At 43.2% G+C, this 17,509-nt stretch overlaps 1 protein-coding gene across 6 annotated transcripts in view; it reads left to right on the top strand.

Moving 5' to 3' along the window:
* The window catches only part of foxp4 (forkhead box P4), a 257,342-nt gene that overhangs the window by 202,284 nt on the left and 37,549 nt on the right, over positions 1-17,509 (top strand). For 5 of the 6 annotated variants that reach the window (XM_049580580.1, XM_049580606.1, XM_049580589.1 and 2 more), the window contains one exon: positions 6,408-6,497. In XM_049580580.1, the coding sequence (XP_049436537.1) occupies positions 6,408-6,497 (90 nt within the window). Of the gene's footprint in view, positions 1-5,973; positions 6,036-6,407; positions 6,498-17,509 lie in introns of those variants that run through there. The other variant, XM_049580615.1, reaches the window with a different exon arrangement.

Here is a 17,509-nt window from a genome sequence, read left to right as displayed (position 1 = left end):
TTTACCTTTAACTACCTATCTCAGTCCCACAGCTGCCGTCAAAGCAGTGTGTCTTTGTCTGACAGTCAAGGGGAGGCGGGGGTCCTCTCATAAGGCCAACAGCTGCATTCACAAGCCTTGGTTTCCATTGGCCTGGACAATCTATTTTAGGCCTCCGTCTAACCCATATCTGCTCTCAGAATTTACTGTGGCGAATAAGGGTATGGGTAACAGATTTCGAGAGACGAGAGGGGAGGGGGGCAGGGCACAAGAAAGACGGAATACTTGGAGAAGTGCCAGCCAAACTTTTGCGAGTTATACATTATATAGAAAGAGAGGCAGAGCGAAGGCAAGAGACAGATCGGGTGATATAGACGGGGAGCAAGAGAGTAGGAGTGATCTGGGAAAGCAATCTGGTTTTTGTGGTGAGTGACAGTGATGCATTTGATACGTGAGATTCCACCGCGGCTGTAACCAAGCCTTCACTCACATATGCCCCAAAGTCATATAGCAATCCCGCTAACTGTCACCTCCCCAGTAATCCCTACTTTGTGTACAGCGTGTGTGGGTGTAACTACTTGGCCAGTTTGTGAACACCGGTGAGCTGCTGGTACTGTAGTATCATCATCCTTTTAACAAATAGATTGCGTTACATCTGTTCTGTCTTGTTTCATCCTCTTCTCTGATCATGATTCCCTCTGAGCAACCGGAGAAAGAGAAGGACTCACAGATAAGAGAGACTTAGAGGCAGAGAAACTAGCAGAGAGTAGCAAAGACCAAGAAGGAGAGAGTAAATTAAAGTAGGAGAGGGGTTTATTGGAGTTTGGAGGTGTTTTTTTAGTGTTAAAGTGAAGAAGCTCAGTGCAAACGGATACAAGGGATCACAGGAGGGTGACCCAGGAGGACGTCAGCATCGACGCAGCTTTAGCTTGGCTTTCAGCTTCAATGACAGCACTCAAGAAAGGAGATAGAGAGAAAGAGGGAAGTAAGTGCGGCAAAAAAATAGAAGATCCTCCGCTTCTTTCTGAACCTGGTCTCTCTCACTGATCCAAAAATCAGAAAGCGTGCAGGCCTGTAGAGAAGCAGCTGGGTGTGACGGGCTCTTTTCTACGTCTTCACCCTGTATCTATCTACCACTCTCGCCATCTCTCAGTCTCTCCTGGGGAAGAGAAGGGGCTTTAAGAGTGGAGGAGCGGTGCATTACTGGCCTCTCTTCCCAGGCTGCTGAGCTGGTGAGGCTGGAGAGGGGATGCTTGTGTGTGTCTGTTGCGTCCGATGCTGCCCGAAACATCTGAATCACTTGCTTCATCTGGCCTGGTGTGGCTGTGTCGTGGACAGATGCTCCTTTCTTTTTTTTTTTTTTGTACTCTCTTCTTCGTGGTCTAAGAGCAAAGAAATCTGATACCACCTGCCTCCCCCTTGCCCTTCCTAACTCCCTTCCCCTCCTCCTCCTCCTCCTCCCTCAAGGACAGCCCACTGTCTGCCCTGGGGCCTGTTTATCTACGGGGGGGAGATGAGGAGGAGAGGGTAGGAGGGGGACCGGTTTGTTTCGTTTCGGCCGTCAACAATGGACCTCAGTCTGTGCTGACGGACTACTCCAACATATGGTACCCACCTGTCTCTCTCCCTCTCTCTCTCTCTCTCTCTCTCTCTCTCTCTCTCCCTCTCTCTCTCTCTCCCTGCCTCCCCCTCCTCCTCTGCGACGTCTTTCTGTTTAGATTTCTTTGCTTATTCCTGCGTTCCCTCTCCCTGTCTCACCCAAACACACTGGGCGGATTAGAGGCCAGATTCATCACATACACAGACCTGTTTGCTTTAGCAACCTGAGCCAGGCCCAGGCACAGGCACACACACACACACACACACACACACACACACACACACACACACACACACACACACTTTCACATAGAGTATGGATATAGGCATGTACACACACACTCACATACGCACATCAAGATCATCACACACACGCAGCAAAATGAAATTTGTATCCTTTTCTTCTAATGGATCCTCTAACTGCCCCACCAACCCCCCCTCCTCTCAGAGAAACAGAGTTGTCAGCCATTTTTCGGAATCCTGTTAAGGAGAGAAAGTAGCCTTTACCGTGTGTGTGTGTGTGTGTGTGTGTGTGTGTGTGTGTGTGTGTATGTGTGACCCTGCTGAATTAAAAAATGCACTGTTATTAAAGGCTGTGTCAGAGGCAATGATTTACAGAGGGGAGCGATGACAAGTCAGAAGAACTCACACACACCAAGCTGACACACTCACACACACACACACACACACACGCACGCACACACATACACACACACACACACACACACACACACACACACACACACACTGTGCTCTCAGGCCTCCAAGCTGAGCAGTGACCTCCTCACCCCTCCTTCCCCTTCCTCCTCCTCCTCCCTCCCTCTCTCACTCTAATAAAACCTGTCTGACACCACTGATGTGTGTATGTGTGTGAGTGTGTTTGTGTGCGTGTGTGTGCTCCGCGGCAGCACAAAGACTCTGTTGTTGGGCCTCCCTCTTAGGCCTCCCTCATATTTTCTTTAAAGGTGCAGTGCGCCCCCAAGAATGCCACAGGGGGAGCGGGGAGTTGGGGTTGGGGGGAGTCTAGGAGGAGCTGGTGTGTGTGAGTGTGTGTGGGTGGGTGGAGGCTGGGCGGGGGGGGGGCATGCTTTACAATGCTACAGCTCACACAGGTCACAGGGAGAAAAAGGCAAAGAGTGAGTGTGAAGAGGAGAAATGAAAGAGAAGGGTCAAAGCAGAGGAGTGCTTCTTGACAAGGTAGATATGAGAGAGTTTGGCTCTGCCCCTTTATGTGTGTGTGTGTGTGTGTGTGTGTGGTGTGTGTGTGTGTGTGTGTGTGTGTGTGTGTGTGTGTGTGTGTATGCATGCACCAAACCTGTTGTCCTTTTCTCACTTCATAGGTTGAAAGTTCAAGTTTCAAGGTGGAATTTATTTACCTATAAAATCTGTGAAACTTAAAGTCCTCCCATCCCAATCAACCAGTGCTGATTAGAGAAGACATAAATACCCATAAAATAAAAGTATAGATTCAGTTAAAGCCAACTTTTGCATTTGAGTCAGTGAGCCAACACTCACTGACAAATAAAGCAGTTTTAAATATGTGTTAAATGTATTATAATATATAAGGTTTACTAGCTGTAGTGCAAAACAAGACATCATGATATAAGAATATAAAGGTGGTGGAGATGAAGACATATCTGTAGCTGAGTCAGTTATTGTATATATTGGAACGCTTCATAGAGTAGTATCACTCATATAGTGCTGCCCTTATCAAAGGAAAAAAAAATCCAACTATTTAAAGGTCTGTTTGGAGTCTGTTTAAGTTTCACCTCTGGTATCGGAAGAACTGTTGCTATGGTTACCTGCAATTTCCTATGCCTTACATACTGATTTAAAACAGTGACTAATCAAATCCTGATCATATGATCACATCACATTATATCTTTACAAAAATCTGCCATACAGTTAAAGGAGTTCTTTGTGACATCCAGAGCATATCTATGATTTAGAGTTGTCTCCACATGGTTCTCAACATGGAGGTGGCTGAGCCACTGGCTAGCAGCTAGCGGTGCTAACAGCACAAACAGTGGTAATAATGACAACAGTGCTGACAGAGCTGATGGTGTTAATGGTTACAGAGGGTGGGTTTTACACTTCTATGACAGCGCCGTCTGGATATCAGCTGTAACTTCCATATGAGCACATTGCAGAGTGGCTAGCCAGTGGGATTCACATACACCAACATGCACGTGCAACTGGGCCGTCTACCACAACACATAACAGAGAAACTTGAATTACAAAACACACAGAGGTAGTATAACTTCATTTTCTGCTCAGGATGCTATTTTTCCGCCATGTCTTTACATAGCAAGTTGTTGCTATATTAATGTTCTGAACGCTGTATACGGCTCCTTTAATTATTCCAAAAAATGATCAGTGTAGAAGAGTGAGTTTTGTGTGATGTTTTGTGTGTCCATAGTGACACAGATCCAATGCATTACTTTTAGAAAATTTGTAGTTATGTTTCTATATACTGTGTATTTATATCAGCCTGTAATAAACATATGTACCTGTAGTTATGCTATAAAACTACCCTTAAAAAATACCATCTTTACAGTATGTAATTTCAGCGGGGTTTTTTTCTATTAGCTGTGGCACATTTGAATAAACCAGGATTTAAACCCACGATACAAACTTGGTCGAAATATCTGAAGAGCTTTGTTGGTAGTTGTCTCTCAGTACACCCACGTCCATGCATACAGGCAGAGGAGAGGAGACAGGCATCACCTCTGCTTGGTTGTAGCGTTTATGAAAGCCATAAATGGCTCTTTAATATAGTGGTAATCAGGGTGGTAATTTGGGTGGAATTGTCCCTTATTGTTGCCAGACATGCCTCCCCGACTCCTGCCAACACACACGCATACGCACACACACAGACAAACACATACACTCACTCTTGGGCAGACAGGGTGTTCAAGGAGTAATTCACACCACATGCCAACAAACTGGGCGGTTGTGTGTTTTTTTGGGGGGGGGTTCTATGTGTGTGTGTGTGTATATGTCTGTGCCTGCTTTAATGCTGAGGTCAAACCAGTAAATGGGAGGGGGTTCCCAAGATTTTTGTTAAAGTGTTAAAATACATGTGTGTGTGTTCTTGTGTGTGTGTGTGTGTGTGTTCTTGTGTGTGTGTGTGTGTGTGTGTAGGCACGTCCACAGCCACGTCCGTGTGTGTGTTTTAATTGCGGTCTCAGCAAAAGTAGCAAGTGTGCTCGATACAGATGGTTTTCATCACTCTGACTGCACGGCGGACTTCTCTCTCTCTCTCTCTCTCTCTGCCTCCCTCTAATCTCCCCTCTCTGTTTTTGTAATTAAACGTTACTTAATGTACCCCGAGCTTCTAATTTGACAATTCATTAAATACGTGACAATATACAGTAAGTGTGTGCTGCGCCGTTTCACAGTGTTACAATTTTCTGCGGTTGTGAAATGATGCAGGAGAACAGATTTCTGGTGCTGCATGATTGAGTAAGAGCTTCCATGGTAAAGAACGTCCCTTATTCTGGCCGTTAATTTGCGGTGTCCGCGCACACACACATGCACACACAGGCACAGACACACACACACACACACACAGACTTTCATAAATCAATATTTACTGAGGAACCTTTCCCCTTTGAGTCAGAGGAAGCAAATGTGCATCCTGCTGTCTCCCCTCTCTAACCCTCTGTCAGGAGTTTGTGCTGGTGTGTGTGTGAGTGTATGTGTGTGAGTGCGCTTACAGTAAGTGCAAGGCAGCTCTCATGTTTTGAGATGGGTGTTTTCTTGTTTTGTTTTAGGAGCAGTTCAGACATTCCAACAAAAATGCCCTTTCCTCAGGGACTGATTTGTCTTAGTGATAGAGAGCTTGAGTCTTTAACGCTACAATAAGCGACACAGCAAAGAAAAGAGAGAAATATAAAGATACAAAGAAAGACAGTTTTAGTTTTTAATACAGTTAAGGGTGAGGAGGACAGTAGCTGGGGAGAAAAAGGAGATATGAGAGGCAGTGGGAGGGATGAGGTCTCGTTGTCGGAAGGATGAATCGGCAACACTCAAGGGCAGAGTGAAGGAATGGAGACAGAGAGCTCGAGAGTGATGGTGTCACTGGTTTGAATGGACAGCACTGGAGGGGAGAAAGGGGAGAAATGGGAGGGGGAGGAGGAGGCGGAGGAATGAAGAGGTGGGTGGTGGTTAGTCATAGCTCTTTAGGGCACATCATGGCAAACGGCCCCCTTACATCACTCTGACACACACAAACACAGTGCAACTGACACACATGAAGATATGCTGACACACTTCTGCCTCAGAGGATGTGGAAAACCCTCTTTGCACCTTCCCCGGAAACGAGAGGAGGAGGAAAGGGGTGTGGAAGAGAGACGGTGAATCAGAGAATCAGAGTATCAGAGGGAAGGGCACGGAAGCAAAGAATGGAAAGGAGGAGATGGTCAGAGTTTGGAGAAGAGGTTCTGAATGAGCTGGTATGAATTCAGAGACGTAGACACGCGTACAAACACAGATACACACACCCGAGTGTGCTGTGTGTGCGCCAGGTGGACCTCTCAGGTTGAGGAAATCCAACCTGACAGCTTGGCAGAGGGAGAGAGTGCAGAGAGTGGCCAGTAGGAGAGTTTTTGTGCTTCTCCTTTCTTTAATTTGAAGAAAAAAATGTGGCTGAATGGGTGTTTGAAACTCAACTTAAACACATGCATTTTAAAAAACGAATTAACTTTTGTAACTTTTGAAGGGTGTTTCACTTTTATGAGTGTGTTGTTGTTTAATACTGCAAATATTTCACCCCATGACCATGTGTGCGTGATGAACATCTGATCATCTCTATTTCTCCCTCATAGGCGCTCCAGGCAGCCAGACAGTTCCTCCTCCAGCAGGCCTCTGGACTCAACTCCCCTGGCAGCAACGAGGTCAAACAGAGCCCTGTGCAGGTCAGAGCGCACACACACAAATGCACACATGCACACACACAGATGCACAACCCGAGTGTTGCTTTGTCAGAGTCTGTATAATATTAAGCCCCTGGCTGCTGCAGCTTTGCCTTCACCAACCTGCCACGTCAACTACACAGTGTGATATAGGCACATACTTTTCTCTTTCTCTCTCTCTCTCTGTCTCCGTCTCTCTCTCTCTCTCTCTCTCTTTCTCTCTCTCTCTCTGTGTGAGTGCATGTGTGTGTGATTGTTAATGTGTGTGTGTGAATGAGGTCTTTGTAGTGATTGGGTAGTGAGCTGTTTTCAGAGTTGAATTCCACAGTAAGCAGAGAGAGTGGGGTTAGCTGGAGTGCAGGATCCCCACTGAAAGACACTTGAGGAGGGCACACACACACACACACACACACACACACACACACACACACACACACCGACAGCACGCACACGCATTATTACTATCAGTGCATGTTGATTAATATCACACATGACATTACTTCTGGCAGTTCTTTACAATTATGTGATGTGCAGAGTACATGCAGAAGTGTGATTTGTAGCCATGTCTCATATCAATAAAGTGGGGCCATGGGTCTACTAGAGCAGCGAGCAGTCTGGCTATTGCACTGCTCTTCTCATTAACGTGCCACATGATAAACAGACAGCTGGACTATCACTGTATGGGAAATGAAGGAGGAGATGGAAGGAAGAGAAAAGACAGATGTGAGTCAGAAGTAAGGATTAGGTCAAATTTCATTTGCAGTATCTGAAGCCAGTAAGGTGCTTGTGGACAAAAAAAATCCTTTTGATATTCAAAGATGATCAGGTGATATAGTGAAGGCCTTCTAGATAAAAAGCAAATGTTTTATAAACTGTAGGGGTGGGCGATATATCCATTAAACTTGATGTATCGCAGCTTGTTCCACATGGGATGTATAAAATGACTTAATCGCAAACATTGCAAACAGCTTTGGCGTTTCGGTTCTCTCAAGTTGCCCTCTCCAGTGGCCATCTCCCTTTCACACACACACACACACACACACACACACACACACACACACACACAAACAAGACTTACATATAATACGTCACATGCACTATCCTGCCCTTCTGGTTGCTTTTTCCTGGGAGATAGTGTGTGAGCAGGCAGGCATGGGTTTCTGTATGTGCGGAGCTCCAGGCCGCTATCAATTTAGTCGCATTTTGTAACCATGGAGCACCAGTGCTACTTGCAAATATAAATATAAAAATTGGAGAGCTGTTAGTTTGTTTGCTGCTCACAGTGAATTAAATCTTTTGTGTAACGGCACCGTTTTAATGGTTTGACTTCTTGCTAACTGCTAACTGTTGAGTAAAAGCTTCAAGTTCACAGCTAAATCATCACCTCTGGCACGAGAGGGCGCTTCAAAAGTAAAGCACAAGTGGTTCAGCTTTGTTTTATTTCATAATTACAATATAATTTAACTTCATTTTAACAATACTTACATTTTATTATAACTGTACTTTATTCAACTTTATTATAGCAGTACTTTATTTAACTTTATTATAACTGCTTTATTTAATTTTATTATAACAGTACTTTATGTAACTTTATTATCACAGTACTTTATTTAACTTTATGTAACTACTTAGTTAAACTTTATTATAACAGCAATTTATTTAACTTTATCATAACAGTACTTCATTTAACTGTGCTATAAGTGTACTTTATTAAACTTTAATATAACAATACTGTATCAAACTTTATTATAACAGTGCCTTATTTAATTTTATTATTGCAGTACTTAATTTAACTTTATTATCATTATTTATTCAACGTCATTGTAACAGTACTTTATTTAACTTTATTATAACTGTGATTGATTAAACTTTAATATAACAATACTTTATCTAACTTTATTATAACAGTACTACATTTAACCTAATTATAACATTTTCTTTAACATAACATTGTAATAATACTTTGTCACTTAACCCTATTTAATGTTTTTATACCAGTGTTTTATGTAAGTTTAGTATAACAGCACTTTATCAAACTATATTATAACAATATTTTAGTTAGTAGTGTAGTATTTTAGTAGTCTACAGTAGCTTAGAGGAGATTTTTAAATATTGAGATATATATCATGCATTACGCTATAGCCTAAAAATATTGTAATATTATTCATTGGCCGTTATGCCCAGCCTTAATATGTTGCAACATTTACTTGTAAGTGTTAGAACATAAAATGGAACTGCTTCATAGATGCTTGCTCATAAATGTTTAGTGTTGGCTCCTGTTTTTCCGGGAAAATTCCTCTGTTGCAAAGAAGCTGCCTTTTATATGACCAGCAGCAGGAAGAGGGTTTTGTTTGAAATAAACAGAGGAAGAGCTGGGTGTTTAGTAGGAACAGGGGTGGCCTCCATGACAGAACAGCAAAAGGGGAAAAAAAAAACAACAGTCACCTAGAACTCAAAACGTCATCAACAGAAAGACCAAAGAAAAAGATTTTGCAGTGTCGGCCACACAGTTTAATTGCCGAGTGACCTCTGGGAAGTGTAAAAATGCCACAGAATTAATGACTGCTTATTACTGGAGATGTCAGAAATGAAAGAACATTTAAAAAAGGGGGATCTTGCGGATTACACTTTAATCAAAACCCGAATTGGAATCAGAATCACTTTATTTACTTTGGATAGAGACTGGCAGTTAGAGAAATTACACAGGGACTTTAACGGGTAAGAGAATAAAAAGAAACAGTTTAATTTCAAAGACTGAAATTACATTTATACCTGGAATGAACACAAAATGGTTGCACATGTCGCCTAAATTAATATAAAACCACATGTCACAGTAGTTCAGGCATTCACCTAAAAGTGTGGTCTCCTCTGTCTCTGGCCTGCCTTCCTACAATCTTATCAGACCCACACACATGGTTTAAATCCACACGGCGGTCGATCCAAAGGGGTCAGTTTGTGTCATCGGAGCCTCCCTCTGACCGGGGTCAAACACATATCGGACACTACTCTGCTTTGACGTAAGATGGGTATTTCAATAACTGTTGCTTATGTGTAAACAGTTTTTCTCTCTCTGACTCATCTTTAAAAGAACAAAAAGAGATAGAGATTGGAGAAGTAAGAGGAAGCGAACATGCAGAGGGAAGTGATACTGAAAGTTAGAATGTGATGTAAATCTGTTGTTTAGCAATGAAGTGTAAAGAACTACTGTTGATCCTCTGTGTGAACACTGACAAGGGATTAAGCTGTGACAGTACACTGACATGAATGAGATCAAATGCAGGTTCAGCTGCCTCATACACAGTTCTTTATATGAAAGGAGTGTTACCTACCACTGCCTTCTCGCTTTCTCTGTCTTGAACACACACACGCACACACACACACACACACACACACTTCCACACCACGCTACCCCTCCTCTGTTCTCTCCATATCTGTCTTGTTTGTCTTGTTTGTTGGTGCCTGGCCTGGCTAGCCTCTCTGTACTCTCCAGGGCATCCACGCTACATCTCTGTTGTCTGAGCTGTCAGCTCACATGGCCCCACGTACCCTGCCAACACACACACACACTTGGATTTACATTTGTGTGTGTGTTTGTACTTGGAGCCTCGCAGTCAGAAACACAGGCACAAACAACACAGCACAAAGCGTTTGTTTGCGCGCAGCAGCAGCACTGAAGTTGTTTACTAGACCTCGTAACAAACCTTACAACTAAGGTGGCGTGCAGAAATCTCTTAATTACTGTCATTTGCAGCTTTATGATCGTTTTTAAAATGGCAGCGACTGCACTCGGTCGCTGTAATTGAAGCAATCATCCCGTCGGCCACAGGGAGGGTGAGTGAGCGATGGAGCGAGTGAAGCCAGACATTTAATCTGGTCATTTCTAAAGGTGGCAGTAAGCAACTGTACAGTGACACAGTGGCTCACATCAGGCACAAAATGGCCGTCCTCAGGTTGGTTCCTGCTGGGCTGCTCTCACACATGCAAATGAGCCTCAGCCAATAATGAGATCTTTAGGAGCTCGATAATTAGATTTTTCCCTTCTCTCTGAGGGAGAACGACAGAGGCAGACAGGGAGAGCGGGAAGACTTCTATTCGTGTCTTGACTTCTCTGGAGAAGCCTTGGTCTGCGCTGACAACCCCCCACCCCCACCCCTGTTCTCCTCTCATGCCCCCCCCACCACCACCACCACCCCTCCTTCCCCATCATATTTCTCTTCTTTTCTTTATTTATAATAGAGGGGAGGATCTGAGCTGAGAGCTAAAGAAACTCTGAGATTATATCTGCTTTTTGATTGGTTGTTCAGAGATGGTCTCTGTGTTTGGCTGGCTGTGTGAGATGGTATCAATCCACTCTGTGTGTGTGTGTGTGTGTGTGTGTGTGTGTGTGTGTGTGCGTGTGTGTGCGTGTCACTGTCATGTGTCACATTCAGGGGAAACTCGACAATAGCTCAAGTCTCTAGACAGGCAATTGCGGGAAAAATTTATTGTGTGTAACAAAATTGTAGCTACAGTTGCTGAAAAGCACAATAATCAGAAGAGTGTGAGGGATTATTTGGGAGTTTGACTATTCAAAACTAAAGAGGCGTTTTAATATGACATTAGAAACAAATATTACACAGATAGAAATAATACTCAGTAATGTCGGTAGATAATGATAACACTCCAAACGACGGTCGGGAAATAGAAGAAAATTGCCATTTTGGATGGATATGTTAAAAAGACCGTTAAGCTCATGGTTGTTGACTCAAGACAAAACAAATTGGGAACTGTTAACAAAGAGGTTAGAAAATCACAGGTTTGAATCCGGTATTAAAGTCGACAGCAGTAATATTTCTTTTGAACTATTTCCTCATTCAGCAACTACTGCTGATGTGCCCTTAAGCAAGGCATGACACTTGTGGCTGAACCAAAAAGCTGCCATGTAAATCACTTGTTTTGGCATTGTGGAAAACAAGGCAGTACTTGTATTTATATATCTGGGCAGACACAATCCCCCAATATTCAAATATGCTAACCAACCCCCACAAGTAATGATAAAATACATACTTTAAAAAATGGCTGGTCTATGACAAGCAACTGGGCACCATCGTGTTGTCTGCAGTCCTCATTAGCAACTGTAATCAAAGTCATAAATAAACTGAACAAATTGCCATTATTGCTGCTTGTTCTAGTTTGATGGTGTACTGCAGTTCTGCTTGTGGTTTGTCCAGGTGGTGATACCGTACCCCGCCAGAACACGGCTCATTGGCATACTCAAATAACATTATACTTTACATTATATTTGTCAAATAGCTGATAATAATAAGTCTGAGAAAAGCGTCAAACATGTTGCGCTGCATGTAGCTTTCATTTATTGCGTATTCGCATAGTATTCTGTATAGCTGCACTTGCTAATGATCAATTATATAATATAGCAGGAAATATGTTTTCACACTCTCGAATTTTTTTGTGGGCAGAGGGGAGGGGGGTGGGGACTAGACAGGGGGAGGTCTAGCCCCAGTGTTGACTCACTGGCTACAGCATTGGTGGAAAAAGAGCATGCAAGCTCAGTCAGTCCTTCCTGAATAAGTCTAAGTGAAAAAGGCTGTTCCTTTGTAAGAGATTACCCTTGAAAGATATCCATACCCTCTGTGGTATTTGGATCATTTCCCTCTTTAGGTGTGTGTTTGTAGTCGGTATCAGACATCATTGGCCACAGTTACCGTAATTGGACGTGGCACGCGTGCAACTGAGTGAATTGGTAGGCACTCAGTTGGCAGCGAGAGTGCCAATTGGCGGATTACCCAGCATGATGCGTAGCATGCCTCCACGACCTGCCACACGTTCCCTACAATGGACACACTTGGCACGCGCTCATACAGTGGGTGGGCACAGGCAGACACATATACACCCACTTGGCAGACGCACGCCTGGCACACTTAACACACTGCCACTTGGCATGCACACATACAGATTAACGCACGTGCTTGGCTGTGGCCCATACGTATGTAATTGAATAGCGCGGTGTCCTGTTTTCATGTATTATTGAGGAGCTCGTTTAATTAGGAAAAAAATGAAAAGACTCATTAGAGATATGTTAATTAGCTTGCCTCTCTGCTCTCTGGAGAGGGCTGGCACCAGCACAGTGGGATGGAGGGAGAGAGGGAGGAAAGACGTGAGGAAGAAACTGAGTCATGTCAGTCTTAAAACAGAGTTTATTTCAGTGAAAATACATTTAATCAATGTTACAGCCATAATTCACCACTTTTCTATATGTCGCTAGATAATTTTCTGCCTTCCCCGAGCTGCCTTGTTTGAGCCACTACAGGTTTGTGAAAAACTACTGAACGTAAGGATTCGGAGGCAGGGTTCAAAGTCTTTTAACTAATCAACAAAAGTATGTGGAAAGATGAGTGTTTAGCCCCCCAGAGTCTGCGGTACTGAAGCGGTTCCTTCTCTCCTTCTCTTTTATTTCCTTTCAAAGTGTTTTTCCCAAAGCACTCCTTTTGTCCACTCAATGAAAGTGCTTAGTTGGCAGTTTCTCTTATTTGATGTGGAGGGAATTGGGGCTGCATGTGCACGTGTGTGTGTGTGTGTGTGTGTGTGTGTGTGTGTGTGTGTGTTGGGGGCTAGTATGGGGTCCTGACAGTTTGTGAAGGGTGTACGGGAGGAGGTTGAGCAGCCAGTGGAATGGGTTTGGCTCTGGGCAGAGGGGTGGACAGACAGAGGGGAAGGATGGAGAGGAGAGGTTTGGGTCTGGCCACTGAAGTGTGAAACTCTTATTTTGTGATTTGAAACATGAGTGAAATCAGTAATGAAATATGGTCGATAACGGCCTCTCACACTTCCCAATGAAATGCCCCGACTGTGTGTGTGTGTCTGTGTGTGTGTGTTTCTGGAAATGTGTTGTCATTTTTATTCTGAAGCACTGGGGCGTTAGATGGAGGGAGGCGGCGGATGAGGGGTGGAGAAGGGAGGGTGAGGGGGGGGGGGGGGAGAGGAGGAGGAGGATTTTCCACTTGAACTTACTGGTCTTTCACTGTCCTCTCTGAAGTTTTTTTTTTTTTCTTTTTTTTTTTTCATTTGTCTGGCCCCTGTCAGCGAGAGCTGAGTGTTATGCTCGTCCACTTGCATAGTGTATGTGTATGAGTATGTGCCTATGTGAGCATAGAACAAGGCCCAGCTCAGCCTGCATTCCTCTGTGGGCTCAGGTCTCTCTACTGTCCTCACACTTCTATCATTTCATCTGTTCATCCATCCCTACACTCATGCATCCAAACAACCAGTCATCCATCCTCTAACCTTCATCTCAGCCTCTTTGTTCTCACCTTATCTCCAAGAGACAAACTTTTACACCTGTCTATGGTGAATATAGCCAGATACATATCTCTATATATGATATTATATTTGATATTCAAAATATCAAATATCATATAATTATTATAATTATGTGAAAACTACCCTATCACTTAAAGTATGCGCTTGTGAGCTGTGAGTAACTTGGCAAACAATTCGATCAACTGCAGTAGAAGCTCAAAAAAACAAGAGAATAATGCTGCGTTCACATGGAATCAGGAAGACGGTAGACAGACAAACCAGTTATCATTTTAGTGGGCAAGAGCAGGACAGTAAAATATGGTGAGGCCAGCAGAGAGTACTGGCAACAAGATGGCATTGCTGTTAACTTTCTGTCATCCTTGACAACAGGATTTACAACCGGATATTGCATAGCTCATTTACACAAGGTGACAAAAACACAAGTGATGTGAACATTACTAGACTTATTTCATAAAATAATAAACACTAAATAATTTGATTAAATATATTACATTCTGCACTTTCTAAACAACTCTACGTCACCACTGCACCATGTTGTCATCCAGGTTTCGCTTTACCGTCGTGCCATTGGACTGTCACTGGACGTCCAGAAGGTGTTGTCGGTGTGCTGTCTACCATCTCTCTGATTCCATGTGAATGCAGCATAAATGTCAAGAAGTACTCAGAAAATTTCTTAAGTAAAAGTAGCAATAACACAGTGTAGAAATACTCTATTACAAGTAAAAGTCAAGTTAACAAAAGTTTATATAAGTTTACTTAAAGTGCCAAAAGTAAAAGTACTTATTATGCAGAGTGACCCATGTCTGAATAATGTAATTTATATGACTGTATTATAGTTATTGATGCATTAATATGTACATCTTGCAGTTGGTAAAAGTGGAGCTCATTTTAATTACTGCTGAGTAGCTTGTGAATTTTCGCCCGAGGATCAATACACACTTATCTTAACCTATTTGTTGATTGTATTCTGTATTAATAATCTGAATCTGTAAAGTAACTAGTTAATAAAGGTGTCAGATAGATGTGGAGGAATAAAAAGTACAATATTTTCCTCCGAATTGTTGTGCAGTAGAAGTACAAAGTAGCATAAAATGAAAGTACCTCGAAAATTGTACTTAAGTGTGGTTTGTGAGTAAATGTACTTAGTTACATTCCACAGCCAAAATGTCAACTTTGCACGAGCTAAGAAAAACAACCCCGTTTTCAACTTTGCGGCATTGCTTTTTCCAGACAATCCAGTGGTTTTTAAATGCTTTATTCAGTTTGAGAAGTTGAGGAACTCATAAAGAAAAACTCAAAATCACCACATTTGGCGATACATTGTTTTTACTGAGTAGCGATACTATCAGCTACATAAAGCTTGTGTGAAGAATGATGTGTGATTCACCAAATAATTAATAAAATACATCAGTCTGTCACTAACACAACACATACTGCATTTGCTTGCACTTGTGGCTTGCACACACACACACACACACACACACACAAAACTGTGAAGTAAAGGCAATTGGTAAAAGACAGAAACATGCACACAAAGATTCAATAAACCTCCTTTGGCACATTGGGATTTTTTTTGGCACCAGCTTACACACTCACATTGTTCATAGACACAGACAGAAACATTACTCAGCAAAAAGTCTGAGGCAGTAAGATGCCTGTATCATCCCCAACCCCACCTGGCTTCGCTCATCAGTTCCCCCCAGAGTAATGTGGCCCCTGGCCCCGCTGCAGATTAGCTGGAGGAGGGGTACTCACCACACACAATGGGGCCCTTTTACTTCCAGTGGAGGCCTGGCCCTGAGCTCCAAACAACACTCTCAGCACAGTGGGCGCTCCTTCTATTTCTCTTCTTCACTCAAATGCTTTCCTCCTTCACTCCTATGCTTTTCTCTTTCTAGCCCCCTTGCTCTCTCCCCTCAGCGCCTCCACCTCCACCTCCCCCACCCCATGCTCTCCTCTCATTTCTTGGCGTGATGAGCACAGACAGGCTGTTTACCTGGAGGGACTGAAAGAGGGGAAGGAGCGATAGTGATGATAGCTGGTGAATAAACAACCAAAAAGAAGGAGGGGAGTTCACCACACATCATTAAAGCCTTTACACACCGAGACACAGCGCAGTGCTGACTGTATTCTAAACGGGAGGCTCTCATTTACCCCCCAGCCTGCAGGCAGCTACGGTGGCAGAAGAGGGTCATGCAGTTGCCATGTGCATGAATAAGCACAGATTTCTCCCTTTGCTACCGCTGCTGCTAATGTGTCAAACATTTGCCAACATCCAATCAGAGGAAGACAAGTTTGTGGCGATGGTGACATCCAAGAAGGATTTAAATGTTTCTGAAAAAGGATGCCAGAAAAACATTGTGTCCGTTTATTACAGAGTGAACCAAAGACTTTAAGAACCTGTTTGTACTTGTTTTTTTTCCCGAGACACATCACCGTTCACACCTGCGTATATAATGTGTCTCCAGCTCACTACTTCTGTTCAGATTTCATCAACGCCTACATCACTTCCGCTGGAAGGTCAAGGGGCCCCGTGCACAGTTATTATGTCCAAACTCTCACCAGTCACATCAGCGGTTGTGTTATTACAGCTGGAGATATCACTGTCAACAGAATCCTACATATCCCCTTCCACAGGGCAAAACAATAGATGGTCACACAACACTTTGTCCAAGTTGTCGTAATATGGGCAAGTTAAAGGGCATTGGTGGCAGGGGCGGAGCTGGTGGAGGCTTCTGGGGCCTTGAATGTTTTCTCAAAAGGCCTGAATCAAAGCTTCTTCCTTAAGAACTCAAATATGAGTGAGTAAATGTTCCTCTGTTGGCCTAATATTCAATTCAGCGTATTAAAGACCACATTTACTTGGCATTGTTGGGATTTAAATTTAAGGCAGCTCAGATTATTATGTGATAGATTCAAATGTAGCCCACTGTCAGATTAACATTTGTTCTGTGAATTCTACTCCAGCATAGTAGAACAAAAGTACGCTCCGAGATTAGTAATCACGTTTTACTCTAAATTCGTACCTTGAAAATATTATCAGTCAGATTTTGCCTCTCTTTAGGTGGCAGGAGTAAAACTTAGTCAACTTCAGCATTTGTTGTATTATGGTTGCAGAATGATGAAGACGGTTGGAGAAACAAAATAGGATGTAGGCTCCACATGATGTTTTTTTTTCCTTGGCAGCTATGATGTTTTCCCAAATAATGTACAGATTGTTTGGCATTCTATTATCTTGTATGACTCGAAAATAGTGCATATAGCTGCCGTATGAAAAAAAAAAATCTTCCCAGGGGAGGATGGCCCTGGACTGTTTGGGCTGAGCCCTAAATGTTTTCAACATCTGGCTCCACCTCTTGGTGTGCCATCACCAAAACTATCACCACATCCTGCGTTGATGGCGTATTTTCCGGTAATGTCCTTGCGTCATCAGGACACGTTAGTGTTCATACTAAAAGTGATATGTGGTCAAATGTGTCCCAGAACACCTCAGCAAGATCACAGTGAATCTTGGTTGGTTGGCGTTTACACTTTTATTTAACAGTGTCCACTTGTGATCCGATCACCCAAGATGCATGCGTGTGTGTGTGTGTGTGTGTGTGTGTGTGTGTGTGTGTGTGTGTGTGTGAGACAAGAAGAAAGGCAGGCATCCCATCCAGTTTGAGGTGGTAATGCTCAGTGACAAGGATAAACAGCGC

The sequence above is a fragment of the Epinephelus fuscoguttatus genome, linkage group LG1 (genome assembly GCF_011397635.1).
Source record: "Epinephelus fuscoguttatus linkage group LG1, E.fuscoguttatus.final_Chr_v1".
NCBI lineage: Eukaryota > Metazoa > Chordata > Actinopteri > Perciformes > Serranidae > Epinephelus > Epinephelus fuscoguttatus.
This window is presented reverse-complemented; position numbering and strand designations above follow the sequence as displayed.